At 46.1% G+C, this 13,904-nt stretch overlaps 1 protein-coding gene across 3 annotated transcripts in view; it reads right to left on the bottom strand.

Moving 5' to 3' along the window:
• Positions 1-13,904, bottom strand: part of COPA (COPI coat complex subunit alpha) — a 65,010-nt gene that overhangs the window by 27,799 nt on the left and 23,307 nt on the right. For all 3 annotated transcript variants that reach the window (XR_004280042.1, XM_032317853.1, XM_032317854.1), the window contains exons 11-20: positions 12,422-12,572; positions 11,415-11,481; positions 10,443-10,518; positions 8,323-8,405; positions 7,331-7,470; positions 6,696-6,781; positions 6,443-6,581; positions 1,675-1,837; positions 1,427-1,573; positions 118-307 (exon numbers count right to left, since the gene is read on the bottom strand). Coding sequence is in view for 2 of the 3 variants with exons in the window: in XM_032317853.1 (XP_032173744.1) it covers positions 118-307; positions 1,427-1,573; positions 1,675-1,837; positions 6,443-6,581; positions 6,696-6,781; positions 7,331-7,470; positions 8,323-8,405; positions 10,443-10,518; positions 11,415-11,481; positions 12,422-12,572 (1,242 nt within the window). In the remaining variant the exon portion in view is untranslated. The remainder of the gene's footprint in view (positions 1-117; positions 308-1,426; positions 1,574-1,674; positions 1,838-6,442; positions 6,582-6,695; positions 6,782-7,330; positions 7,471-8,322; positions 8,406-10,442; positions 10,519-11,414; positions 11,482-12,421; positions 12,573-13,904) is intronic.

Raw genomic sequence — 13,904 nt, 5'->3', positions numbered from 1 at the left:
TGGAAGTCGGTAAGAGACACCGAGTTAGGTCTTTTCTTGTAAGTTCCCGCTCTCTTCTGTTTGCTTTCCTTCCCCGCCAAGGACGGCTCTTCCCATCCTTGGTTTCCGGGAACTCACCGATCTTCATCATCTTGCGAAGCTTCTCTAGGTTGCCAGTGATAAGGTACAAGAAAGAAAGTCTGTCGAAGTTTTTGGTGCGCTGATAACACATTTCCACAATCTGGTGGTTCCCTTGTAGCAAGGCCACTTCTCCCAGCTTCTCCCAGCAGTTCTTGTCATCCAGCGCTTTGGCTGCTTCCAGAGCAATCTAAAGAGTCCCCAGGGTCAGAGTTAACAGGTTGGCAGACACTGTGACTCAAAACCGGGGACTTCAGTTGAAGTATCCGCCTTCACAGAAATCTCCCCCAGTCTCTACACTTGTAATCACTGCTAGCATTCCGTCTAATTCTACTGAAAATCCTATCACCAGAGTCCCTTTCGTTCCATGGAAACAATCATATCACATTCTCCTCCTCCTCAGAAATTCACTTTTATGGTGCGCCAGGGTGGCTCAGTGAGTTAAAGCCTCTGCCTTCGGCTCCGGTCATGATCCCAGGTCCTGGGATCGAGCCCCAAGTCGGGCTCTCTGCTCAGCGGGGAGCCTGCTTCCTCCTCCTCTCTCTCTGCCTGCCTCTCTGCCTGCTTGTGATCTCTGTCAAATAAATAAAATCTTAAAAAAAAATTCACTTTTATGACAAAATCATCTCCGACCATTTGCTGACTCTGTAGGGCCAATTCTTACTTAGCTACCTTTCCTGCTACTTGCTAAGTCTGATGATCTTCAGGGGCTTTAGGAAAGACAAAAGAAATAACAAAAGAAAGAAGTTCAGAACTAGAAAGTCAATTCACCTAAGCCCTCTCCCCATTTAAAAATAATGCCTGTACCCTGTAGGTCCCAGTATCTTTTAAGATTTGATTTAATTTTTAAGTAGGCTCCACACCCAGTGGAGGGGCTTGAACTCACGACCCTGAGATCCAGACCTGAGCTGAGATCAAGAGTTAGAGGCTGACCGAGCCGGCAGGCGCCCCTTAGGGTCCCAACATTTCACAAGTGCTTCTTCATCTAAGCAGCCAATCAGCAAGTAAAAAGTGAAGTAAATAATGAGACTTTTCAGATTCCATGTGATGCTGCTCCAATTCTAGAAGTTAATGAATCCAGAATGACCGAGAGTGACAACAGTAGCAATGCTACGGCAGAAGCAGGGACAGGAAGTAGCAGAGATGGGCAAACAGCAATAGGAAGACAGTTCTACCTCACAGCTAGAAAAATCTCTAATTCTATCATACTCGCTGAAGAAGCAAGCCCAGAATGACGTCCTCGCAATGCGACCTTAACCCTCTCACCTTCTCTGCAATGACACGGGGCTCATGACCACGTCTCCCTCACCTCAATGTTTCCGCACTCAAGTGCCAGACTAAAGCGAGTCTTCTCGTCCTTGACGAAATGCAGTGCCACTTCCGGGTAGCCCTTCTTCTGGAGGTAAGCGATGATGGACTGGCCGACTAGCTTGGCATTCCTCACCATGTGCAACACCTAGACATTCGGGGTGGGGGCGGGCAGGACAGAGAGGTCACTTGGAGGGAAAAACGAGCGCTGGCCCACCTACATCCGTACTGTGCATTCTCGTTTCATACCTCGTCGTATTTTCTGTTGATCAAAGCCAGTTTGAACTTGAACTCCGTGGGATCAATGGTGAGCACCCGCGGACGACACTCCCGGTCCAGGCAATACACGTTGTTGCCCTTGACCCGCGTGACATAGATGGGTAAATCCAGAGTCCGGATGATCCCGTAGTCCCTGCAAACAGAGGAGTCAGGAGGCACCACTTTCAGCCAGTGCGGGGGGGAACCAGGCCTGTGAGGACCTGGAACAGGCTTAGGACACAACTTTTTCTCTTCTCACTGCTCTTTGGCCAAGGGCTGTCTGCACAATGGTACAGATGGGAAGAGACTCAAAAGAGAGCAGAACTAAATGCCACACTACTTCTTCTGTACGAAGCAGGAAAACACAGGGCACATGGTATGATCTTTCCTCATAAGCTACAACTCTGAGAGCCAACACACGTGGCTACAGGAACCAGGCCTGCGCGTTAAATCTTAAGGTCTGCTCTACAGGCACTGGGCCAGTTAAACCCTTCCCTGCAGCTACAGGTAAAAGGAGAGCAGGAGATGCAAAGTTCTGACGCACACAGAGATGACAAAAAGCAAAAAATAGTTTGAACTGAATGAAAACTAAAAATCTAGAACTTCTGGGCACAGCTGACACAATACTTGATGGGTAGTCCAGGATGCTAAGTGCACACACTGTATTAGAAGAAACACTGAAAACTACTGAGTTCTATGTACATATATTAGAAAATTAAGAAATCTAAAAAACAGGGACGCCTGGGTGGCTCAGTTGGTTAAGCAGCTGCCTTCGGCTCAGGTCATGATCCCAGGGTTCTGGGATTGAGTCCCACATCGGGCTCCTTGCTCGGCAGGGAGCCTGCTTCTCCCTCTGCCTCTGCCTGCCTCTCTGTCTGCCTGTGCTCGCTCGCTCTCTCTCCCTCTGTCTCTGACAAATAAATAAATAAAATCTTTAAAAAAAAAAGAAATCTAAAAAACAAAAATGTAGTAAAATTAATAAGCAGCCAACTCAAAAATGTTGCCCTTTTAAAAGCTAAGTCAAAGAACATACTTAGAGAAAAAATGAAGTCAATCATAAAATTAAGAAACAGAAAACAAAAATGTAACACAGGAGTTCATCAGTCAATAAAGGCAAAAGCTAAATAAAACGGAGAAGCCTCTCATGAGGCTAACAAGGACAAAACAGACCGAACTGCAGGAAGAGGAACGGAAAAGGGGCTGCTACAGGGGCTAGCTCCCGCAGGATGGGGGCAGGCATGAACTTTTTTTAAACGATCAAATGCCAAGAAAAGTAAAATTTACCAAACTGACTAAAAAGAAATAGAAAATCCCTACAGTCCCATAACTGTTACACAAGATAAACTGAATCATAAAAAAAATCCTTCTCTAAAAGAAAGCCCCATGCCTGGATGACTTCACCAGCAAATTATACCCAACATTTCAGGAAGAATTAAATCGAATCTTTTTACAAATTCATTGAGAGAACAGAGGAAGGTGTATTACTTTCCTCAACACCAAAAACATGACAAGGACAGAAAGAAAAAGAAAGTCATTGGCCAATCTCACTTAACACACAAATGCAAAAATCCTAAGCAAAATACTAGCGAACTGAAACTAGCAATATCAGAAACGGGTAAAATACCAAGTTAGATCTGTAACAGGAATACAATGTTGGTCTAACATTTTTATTTTTAAATTTTATTTATTTATATGACAGAGGGAGAGAGACAGACAGACCAACCCCGCACATAGCACGCACACAAGCAGAGGAAGTGGGAGAGGGAGAAACAGGTTCCCCATCGAGCAGGCGGCCTGATGTGGGGCTCAATCCCAGGACTCTAGGATCACAACCCAAGCCAAAGGCAGATGCTCAACTGACTAAGCCACTCAGATGCCCACTGGGCTAACATTTTTTAAGAACCAATTTAATTCACCAATCAATAAAAAGAGAAAATCCTACGATTACCTCAGTATATGCAGGAAAAGTATCTAATAAAATTTAATATTCATCTGAAATACAGCAAGGAAATTCCTTAATAAATAAAAGCTATCTCTAATGAAGTCTATGACAAGCTTCCATAATGCCAATACACTGAAAGCTTGATCTTTTTCTTAAAGATTTTATTTATTCACTTACTTAAGAGTGAGAAGGAGAGAGAGTGACTGCAAGCAGGGGAGGGGCAGAGGGAATCTTAAGCAGAATCGCAAGCGACTCCACACTGAGTGTGGAGCCCAATGTGGGCTCAATCTCACAACCCCAAGGTCACGACCCAAGCTGAAACCACGAGTCAGATGCTTAACCAACTGAGCCACCCAGGCGCCCCAAAGCTCACTCTTTAAATTGGAACAAGACAAAAAGTTTGCTATCACCTGTTTATTCAACACTATGCTGGGGACCCTGGTCAGTGCAAGAAAAACACATGAAAATAAAAGTACTGGAAAAGAAGAAACAAACCATTATTACCCACAGATGCTATGATAGCTTATGGGGAAGGGGGGGAAAAAGACAAATTACTAAAAATAAATATAAATCTAGCAAGGACTCTGAGATAAAATAAATTTAAAAACTGCATTTCTAAATATCATAAAAAATAAGAAAATTAAATTTTTAAATGGATACTATCCACTTACAAATTGCATTGAAAACTACCAAGGGCCTAAGAATAAGGAAAAGCAAGATCTCTATGAAGAAAATTATAAACTTTACCGAAAGAGGTTTTAGAACATCTAAATAAATGAAGAGTCACTACATCATGTTCACAGATTAGGAAATTTAATATTGCAAAGATGTCAGTTAGGCCCCAAATGACAAACAGATCCAATGCAATCCCACCCAAAACAGGAACAGTGTTTTATTTGTTGGTTTTATTTTGCATGGAATTTCACAAGTTCGTTTTTCTTTTTTATTTATTTAAGAAAGAGAGTGAGAGAGACAGCACAAGCAGGCAGAGGGGCAGAGAGCAAAGCAGGCTCCCCACTGAGCAGGGAGCCCCGTGCGGGACTCGATTCCAGAACGCCGGGACCATGACCTGAGTCAAAGGCAGATGCTTAACCCTCTGAGCCACCCAGATGCCCAGCTGATTCTAACATACTTTTTCGAGGCAAAAAAAATTTGAAAATTTTCCTTTTCAAGGCAAAAGTAATTAGAAAATAGCCTAATAACTTAAAAAATTAAAGTGGGAAGGATCTGAGGATGCTTTAGCAGATGCGGAAACTCCTAGAGCTGGAATACTTTAAGACAGAATGAGATCAGAGATCAACACACCTATCACAGGAAATAGGTCCTTGCATTTTTGGAAACATGATTCATATGTGACAAAGACGACACTGCAGAATGAGGGGGTAGAGACCGATCTTTCCAGTAAATTACACTGGCACCACCGAGTGGCCGTAAGGAAAACTGAGAGGCTGAGCTCCCTGTACCCCATAACACACACAAACACTAACTTCAGGTGGACCACAGTCCTACGTATGGAAAACAGGACTCTGAAGTTCCTGTAAGAGACTATGAAATGGTGCCTTTATAACCTTGGAGTCGATTGAGATTTCTTAAAGATACCAAACCCAACACCCATAAAACGTTTAAGATTCATAAATTCAACTATATTAATACCTGTTCATTAAAGAGTATCATGAAGAGAATCAGAAGACAAGCTAGAGAAGGGAAGAGACATTAAGATTTGCAACACGTAGCCCTGACAAAGGATGCACATGCAAATATACGAAGAACTCCTAAAATTAACAAAGATAACTCATTTAAAAAATGGATAAAAGGCCTGAATGGAACTCATAGAAGGGGAAACCCCAGTGGATGGTCAACTGAGAAGTTGCTTAATCATTAGGAATCAGAGAGCAGCAAAGGAAAATGACAATGCAATGCCACTGCACACCCACCAGACAGACAGAGATAAGTCTGGCAAAGGCAAGTGCTGGCCAGGATGACCAGCAGGGAAGCTTTGCTACCACACTGGTGGTCGTGCAAATCGGTACAGCCACTCGGGAGAGCAGTCTGACATTACCTAGTAACCGTGAAGATACACAAACTCTATGATCCAAAAATTTGGCTCTGGGTTAGACACTCTAGAGAAATGTTACGTGCATTTGCACCAGAACACATGTAGAAGAACGTCTAGAGAACACTGTTCATCACGGTAACCAAATCCTAGAAACCACTCAAATATCCCTCTACAGTAGAACTGGAAAACCGTGGCATAGTCACATAACAGCGTATTACACACCAATGAAGATAAATAAATTACAGCTACAACACAGAGGCAGCTTAGAAACAAAATATTGAGCAAAATAAGCAAAACATGAGACAATATGTTCAGTATGATTTACATAAGTTCAAAACCAGGCAAAATTAAAACACACTATTTTAAGACACACACTGGGCAGTAAAATTACAAAGCACAGCTAGGACGGAATGTCTGCAGAAATCCGAATAGTATGATCTCTGCATGGGAAGTGAAGGTGGTTGTGACCATGGCCAAGCACTGCTCTAGCTCCTGACCTGGGTGGCAGGGACACAGATGTCCACGATGTGACAATCTGCTCTCCTCTCTACATGGACTCCGTGCATGTTTCTTTACTTGAGTCATGTGTCCTGATTTTGTAAAGGGTTGAAAAAGAATGCTGAGATGTGCCTAGCACGTATGTGCCCAACAAAGATTTCCCACGAAGAAAGTTCAAGGAAGACTCAGTGACATCCCTTGAGACAGGACAGTGATTTCAAGAGCTACCTTCTCCCACTCTGGGCGTCAGATAACTCACTTACCCAGTGGTGACGGCATATTTGATGTGGTTGCTTGTGGTATAGATGAAGACCCCACTCTCATCCCAGGCCCCACTCTTGACGCGAATGTTCTCATGAATGTTACACAGAGCCTCCAGTTTGCGGTTACAGATGACAATGGCTGTAAGAGGCAAAGGACATGAGTGCTCTGCTGGACAGGGTGAGTGCAGCAGACTGGCAGGGGTGGGAGGGAGGGGCTGGTCTCTAAATCAGGGCGGATATAATTTAGACCTACCATGTTTGGCCAGTAGTGCTACGTGGGACATGTCTGCTGACCAGATAACATATTTCACCTTAGAAATCTTCACCGAAGCCAGAGTCCTGGGACAGAGAAAGGTGAACATGAGGGACCCGACTCCCTCGTCCCAGGTTAAGACTGACATCCTTTTCATCTCCAAATTATCAAAAGCCCCAGTTTTTTTTAATAACACCAAATAAACGCTCTGCATTGTAGTTGAGCGACTGAAACACGTTGGCTCACAGCGTACTCTCTCTCCTCCCTCAACTCCCTGCCCCCACTCGCACGTGTTGTGAGGGACTTGCGTATGTCTGATCTCACCAGAGGACGCGAAGCTCCTCTCATCACAAGAACCGTGCTGGTCATCCCTCCGTGCCCACACTTCCAAGTGCCAGAAGCATTCCTCACTCGGGAAAGTGCTCCAAAAACCGGTAAGTAAGCCCCTCCTTGAAACGCCAGTATGGAGAGGATGGAAAGTGACCCCAGAGGGCAAAGTGGCGGGATAGAATCCTGGAGTTCCAGCACAAAAGTGGCCACGCCTGAGGCAAACTCACTGGGAGAAAAGTTCCCACTGCAGAGGCCCACTCTCACCCACTACGAGCCTGTCTACTTCGGGGCAGCTGACATGTTACCGCTTCTGCTGAACGTCAAAGAGCGTGACAGATTCGGCATCCCGAAGCAGGAGGCTGCCTGTGCCGGCATAGAAGATCTCCTCGCAGTTGGGCACCTGTACCTTTTTGGTGATCTCATTCTTCAGATTCTTGATCAGAAGCTGAAATAATGACCACAGGTGGGGTGATCAGAAATGGGTGTTCATTGGGGCGCCTGGGTGGCTCAGTGGGTTGAGCCTTTGCCTTCAGCTCCGGTCATGGTCCCAGGGTCCTGGGATCAAGCCCCGTGTCGGGCTCTCTACTCCACAGGGAGCCTGTTTCCCCCCTCTCTCTCTGCCTGCCTCTCTGCCTACTTGTGATCTCTCTCTCTGTCAAATAAATAAATAAAATATTAAAAAAAAAGAAAAAAAGAAAGAAAGAAATGGGTGTTCGTGGATAGTTGACCATGTGCCTCAGGCAAGAGTTCCTTAGCTCCCAGAAATCAAATCTGGGTTGTTCCTGTCCAAGCCAGCTACCCCTCCAGGCAGCCCCCTCCAAGCCTGACCTTCTCCAGGGGCTTTGAAAACTTTTGTTTTTTTCCCCCAACCGAAACATCCTGAGAAATCCAACTAAAGTGTGAAGTCCTCCCTCAACCAAAGGAAACTTCTGGGGCTTAAATTTTTGTCATGTATTTTCTTGAGCTTTGTCTGTCTTACATTCTCCATACCAGCGGGGGTGGGGAGAGGATGTACTCCTCGTGCAGTCCACCGATTTCAAATTTGGTGTTTTTTGGCTTCTGCATTGTCAAGAGTGGCATGAGGCTGATTCTCAAGCTCAGACCCACAGGGGCCATCAATCCAATCAAGTCAATTTTCAGGTTTCTTTGCTTTCCAAGGGGCCTGGGGTATCTATCTGCTCCATGATCACAATTCCCCAGGCAGTGAGCAGAGAGAAACCCGCTCTTTCTTTGCACAGTACACAAACCACTGCAGCGACAATGCCCAAATCAGTTTCCCCTTTTAGGCTTCACTCACCGAATGCATCCGATCTAGGACAGCAAACCGATTTCTAGCAACCCAAACGGCTGTCAGGCCTGAGGATCGTTTCCCTTCTGGAGCTGAGAACAAAAGCAAAGGGCGGGAGCGTGTGGTGAGCCCCTGGCAGGTGACAGAGTCAGGTGCCCCGAGCTGCCAGTCATGCTGGCTGCCACGTTGGCTTCGCCAGTTCAGCTGCTTCCTAACTAATTCAGCCGTAACCTGAGGCTACTGTCAGTGACTTTTCCCCACCAGTCCCCTCCAAACTCCAACCTACACCCCTGCCAAGCCTCTTTTCTGTAGGCCAAGTAGCTGCATTTCAGCCAACACCGCGTACTGGCAGGAGGACCGCCCATCTTGGGAGACAGCACACTCCATCAAACTAACGAGCAGGGCCTAGCTGGCCAAGCAGCATCTAGGACCTCCCGTCTCCACAGAGCCCCCTCCCCAGGACGCAGCTGTTCTGCTGCTTTTAACATGCAAATGCGGACCTGGGGTAGCGCAGGGTAGGGCAGGGCGCTCCCAAGGAAATCTTGACAGGCCTAGGAGTTCTGTGCAGAGCAGCAGTAAGCACCAAGCTGTTGCTCCATAAATGTCAATCATTCTTATTACCCTGAAGAAGCTTCTAAATGTTCCTCGGTTCCCCAACATTTCACTGGCTGATTAGAATTCTGAATGGGCTCTCCACTCCCAGAGACACTCCCAGGGTCACAGGCAGAAGGCTGCCCCGAAACACTTTTATCTATTAGCATCGGCAGAAGAGTGGACAGCACGGGCTGGCCAGCCTTGCTCTGCAGTTCTCCGGCACCTGTGGTGACGGGCAACTCGCATCGCAGCCGACACCCCCACTCTCCGGGATGGGGAGGCACGCTCCTCCAGCCTTTGCTCTCTCTTCCTCCTCCTCTCTGCTGCCTGTCACCAGGCCGCACTGCACTCCTTTACTGATTATCCTCTCCCTCGAAAGGAGAAAACAAGACTGGTAGTAAAACAAAACTGAGGTCGGAGCGCCTGGGTGGCTCTGTCGTTAAGCATCTGCCTTTGGTTCAGGTCATGATCCAGGGTTCTGGGATGGAGCCCCGCATCAGGCTCCCTGCTCAGCAGGAAGCCTGCTTCTCCCTCTCCAACTCCCCCTGCCTGTGTTCCCTCTCTCCCTGTGTCTCTCTCTGTGTTAAATAAATAAAATCTTTAAAACAAAACAAAACGAAGGTATTTTAAATGCTATTAATTGTAAACAGATGGGGAAAAAGAACAAGGGGGTGGGTAGAGAGGGACACAGTCATAAAATTTGGTCAGAAATGGCTTCACGGTTTCATTTATAGAGAAGACTGATTTATGGGTGCCAAAGACATACAGGCTTCCTCTCCTCTCGCTAGGACCACACTTTAAAAAACCAACAGTGATTCATATCAGCAACACTAACAACACCGCAGCAGCCGTAACAAGGCCAGGGCTAGCAAAACGGTTTCTCGCAGTCTGCTGACGGAGTCTGAAGGGTCATGAAAGCGTACTAGTAAGGTGGGGACCCCAGGACAAGCCCTCTGTAGAGCAAGGGGAGGAAGCAGAGGGCAGGAGCTTCCGAGAAGGCGGTCTATGAATTCTAACAGGGAAGACTCAACAGGGGTGGGAGTGATGGAAGAGGCAGACAGGGGTCTCAGCTGGATCCTGGGGTCCCTGGTGGGGTGTGGCGCTGGGAGCAGCCTCATCTCTTTGACATGCAAAAGGAAGCCGATCTGATCTGGATGTGGATGGGAGAGCACAAATCCCAGTCGCAGGATGAGACCGGCAAGATTGGAACCACATTCTTAAATAAATGAAACTACTGGGGTGAAAATCATATCAGCTGACAATAAACTAGGATAACATGCTGTGCCGAAAGAGAAAATGGAGAGTTTCTAATAACCAAATTATAAAATATATATATCTAGCTGGAGTAATAAAATGGAGGAGGGACATGAATATTTCACACCATGGTCGTCTCTGATGCAACTGTCAGCGGCCCCTGCCAACAGCCATGAGTGATGTGGCCGCAGCCTGGGGACGGGACGTGAAAACCCTGAAGGGGCGGACGGCGCAGGAGAGGAGCACTGTGCGCAAGCCCGGCAGACACAGGGAGCACCTACCGTCGGGATTCTGGGAGTCCGCATCCTTGGGGATGGTGTACAGGTCGTAGGTACTGTTCTCTAAATTGCTGGCTCTCTGTAGAGGACAGAGAGAGGTCAAATCGTGAGTGACAGGCACCCAAGGCAGCAGTTTCTTCAGACAGAGAACACTGTGCGTACAACAGTCTAAAGCTATCCCTTCCTCACCCTTCAGCCAGAGGGCAAGGGAATGTTTCTACTCTAAAAATTCTCAGGCTCGCTGCCCAAGAACTCAGAATTCACGGCACTGTATATTTTGTAATCTCCGAAGATGCAGGTAGTATTTGAAACTTAACAGGGATTGCTCTTTGCTCCAAAAATTAACGAACCAAACCAACAGTCTGGCTGCTCTACCTGCATACACGTATCCCCTTTAACATCTGTTCAAAGGGAAAAAAAGGAAAAAAAAAATCAAGAGGAAAGAGAGTAAAGACAACTGTCAGGGAAAAAATGTTCTTAGATACTGAACAAGGACCAGATTAGACACTCAAAGTCGTATGGGCAAAGACAGGTTTTCATTCTTTTTAACTTGGTGAAAAGGACACTAATACTAGAATGTCACTTCTTTCCCCCCCAAATTGTAAGGCAAGAAACACGGGGGCTACTGGCTGACCTTGAAGCAACTCCACTGACAGGAACCCTCCTTCAAGTCAGCGCCACAATTTTTACCAACACGGAGGAATCAGAGAATCCTCTCTCCACACAGGACACAGTGACCTGGGGCATTCATCTCGATGGTTCGTTCAGCTTAGAGATCATTATCCTTATGCAAAAGAAGTTCACAAACCCTAACATGATCACTGAAGCAGACCTGGTTTGAGCCTGTTTACTATGTTAGCTCCCTTAAAGGACCATTACATAGCTTCTAAGGAGCCGCCGAAGGTTCCCTAAGGGCATCAGAAAGAGACCTATGGGAAACGGGAAGGTCCTAGGAGGACTCCATGGGTTACGTACCGTACACAGTAGGACTGCATTTTCTGCTGGATTGTATGACATGTTGAACACCGGAAACTTGGAACCACTGGAGTTATACATGGAAAAAAGAGAAAATACGGAAGAAGAATCAGGACGGAAGAACGGAATTACTCCCACGCCTCCTACTTATCTAGTCTTTATATATGTACTCATCACTTTTATAATCCGGAATAAAAATCAATATTGCATCTACTCTCTTCCTTCCTTTAAGGCTTGGGGACATCCCTAAATCAGCTTTGACAGACAGTTTTAAAAAAGACAAACCCTAGTAGCCCAGCTATCCGAAGGAAGCTAGGGTTAGCACGCACTGTAGTGAGCAGGACCGGGTCTTCTTGGGTACACATTCCTACACATAACTGCAGGGGACACCACAGAGTAACACGATGTGCTCTGTCTCTGGCTAATTTCTCCTGTCCCTTGGAGCGTTCGCATAAACCCATCTTTTTACTGTGGTAACGCTGGAGGGCGGCTATCAAAGCCTCATGCCAGAGTTTACCACCATGAATGTTTCAGCATGCTGATGCAGCTGGCTTTCCAAGAGGACAGTTCTTTTTGCCAGACATCCCAGAGGTTATCGTATCTTCAGAGTTAAGAGCTTCCAGAGCCATATATCCTACTTTAGAGATGTGTGCATTTTGCTGGAAAGCAAAGGAAAGTTACAGAAATGCCAAAGAGAGGCAAAAAGGCCTGTCACCAAGTTGGGCTGCTCTGCCCCAGGAGACTGTGGTTTGCAGGAGACCTGGCGGTCTGTGGCCATTACGGTCTCCTCTGCACAGGGTCACTAGCGTTCTCCTTAGGAGACCCCCACTCTCCTCTTGGCACCTTCCTTGCCTGCCACGCTCTTGGGGTTTCAGCTGAGTAGGCTCCCCAACAGGGATTTGATCAGTGAGAGGCGCTGAGATCCAAAATGTTGTTGGGAGCAGAGTCCGGTGTGGGCATCACCTCCAGCGACAGAGAGGGCTGGGGGAAGAACGGGTCGGACTTACCTCCGCAACTGCATCACGGCTACGTCTTTGGAGCTGTTGAAATCCAACTGACGCAAGAATCGGTCCTTGACGTAATGTAGCATATTGCCATGAACGGCATAGGCTGGCCGTTCCCGCTCCAGTTTAAACACAATCATGCCACCGTCATGGCCTGGGGCACAGGGAGGAGACGAAAGAATTAACTGTAGGCAAGAAAGCAAGCTGGAAGAAGCAGAAGCTACACAAGGAGAAGGACTGCATGTGAGTGCTAAAAACCAAGATACCTAAATGCATCCTTTATTTGTCTAAACTGTCACAGTTCTTAGAATCTTTATTCAGATAAATTTCTGTGAAACCTTTCCTAATCCTCTGTATCACACCAGCACATCTGACAAACCCTCCTCTGTGTTCTCCCAACACTTTGTACAACGTTCCATTAGAGCAAAAATAAACACACGGAATTCCATCACTAAAGGCTTCAGCACAGCAAAGGAAATCATCAACAAGATGAGAAGGATGAAAGGGCAACCTATGGGCTGGGAGAAAATATCTGTAAATCACACTATCTAATAAGGGGTTAATATCCAAAATATCTGAAGAACACAACCCAATATATAAAAAGAAAACCACACACAAACAGCCCAATTAAAAAATGGGCAGAGGACTTGAATAGAGATTTCTAAAAGACACAGCAATGGCCAAAAGACACATAAAAAGATGCTCAACACCACTGATCATCAGGGAAATGCAAATCAAAACCATAATGAGGTATCAGCTCATTCCTCTCTGGGCAGCTAGCACCAGAAAGACAAGAGATAGCCCATGCTGGTGGGGATGTGGAGAAAAGAGAACCCTCGTGCACTGCTGGTGGGACTGTAAATTGGTTGCAGCCACTATAAAAAAACAGTATGGAGACGCTTCAAAAACTTAAAAATACCAATACTGTTTGATCCAGCAATTCCACTAGTGGGTATCTATCTGAAGAAAATGGAAACACCAATTTGAAGAGATATATGCACCTCCACGTCCACTGCAACATTATCTCTAGTAGCTATGATACGGAAGCAACACACATATGCACTGATACATGGGGAAAGAAGATGTGTTACACACACACACACACACACACAGGCATACTACTAGGCCATAAAGAATGGAATCGTGCCATTCATAACAACATAAATGGACTTACGAAGAATTATGCTAAGTGAAGTAAGTCAGACAGAGAATGACAAAAACTCTAAGATTTCGCTCCAACAAACAAAACAAACAAAAATGCCCACCATCACCACCACAATGGAAACAGACCACGGATACAGAGAACAAACTGGTAGTTCCCAAAGGCTGGAGGCAGTGGAGAGGGATCAAAATACGTAAAGGGAATGAAGAGTATAAATATCCAGTTACAAAATAAGTAAGCCATGGGGATGTATGGATAGCGTAAGGAAAACAGTCAACGACACTGAAACTTCGTGTGGTGACAGACGGTAAGCAGACTGAATCC

Source organism: Mustela erminea, chromosome 17 (genome assembly GCF_009829155.1).
Source record: "Mustela erminea isolate mMusErm1 chromosome 17, mMusErm1.Pri, whole genome shotgun sequence".
Taxonomy (NCBI): Eukaryota; Metazoa; Chordata; class Mammalia; order Carnivora; family Mustelidae; genus Mustela; species Mustela erminea.
This window is presented reverse-complemented; position numbering and strand designations above follow the sequence as displayed.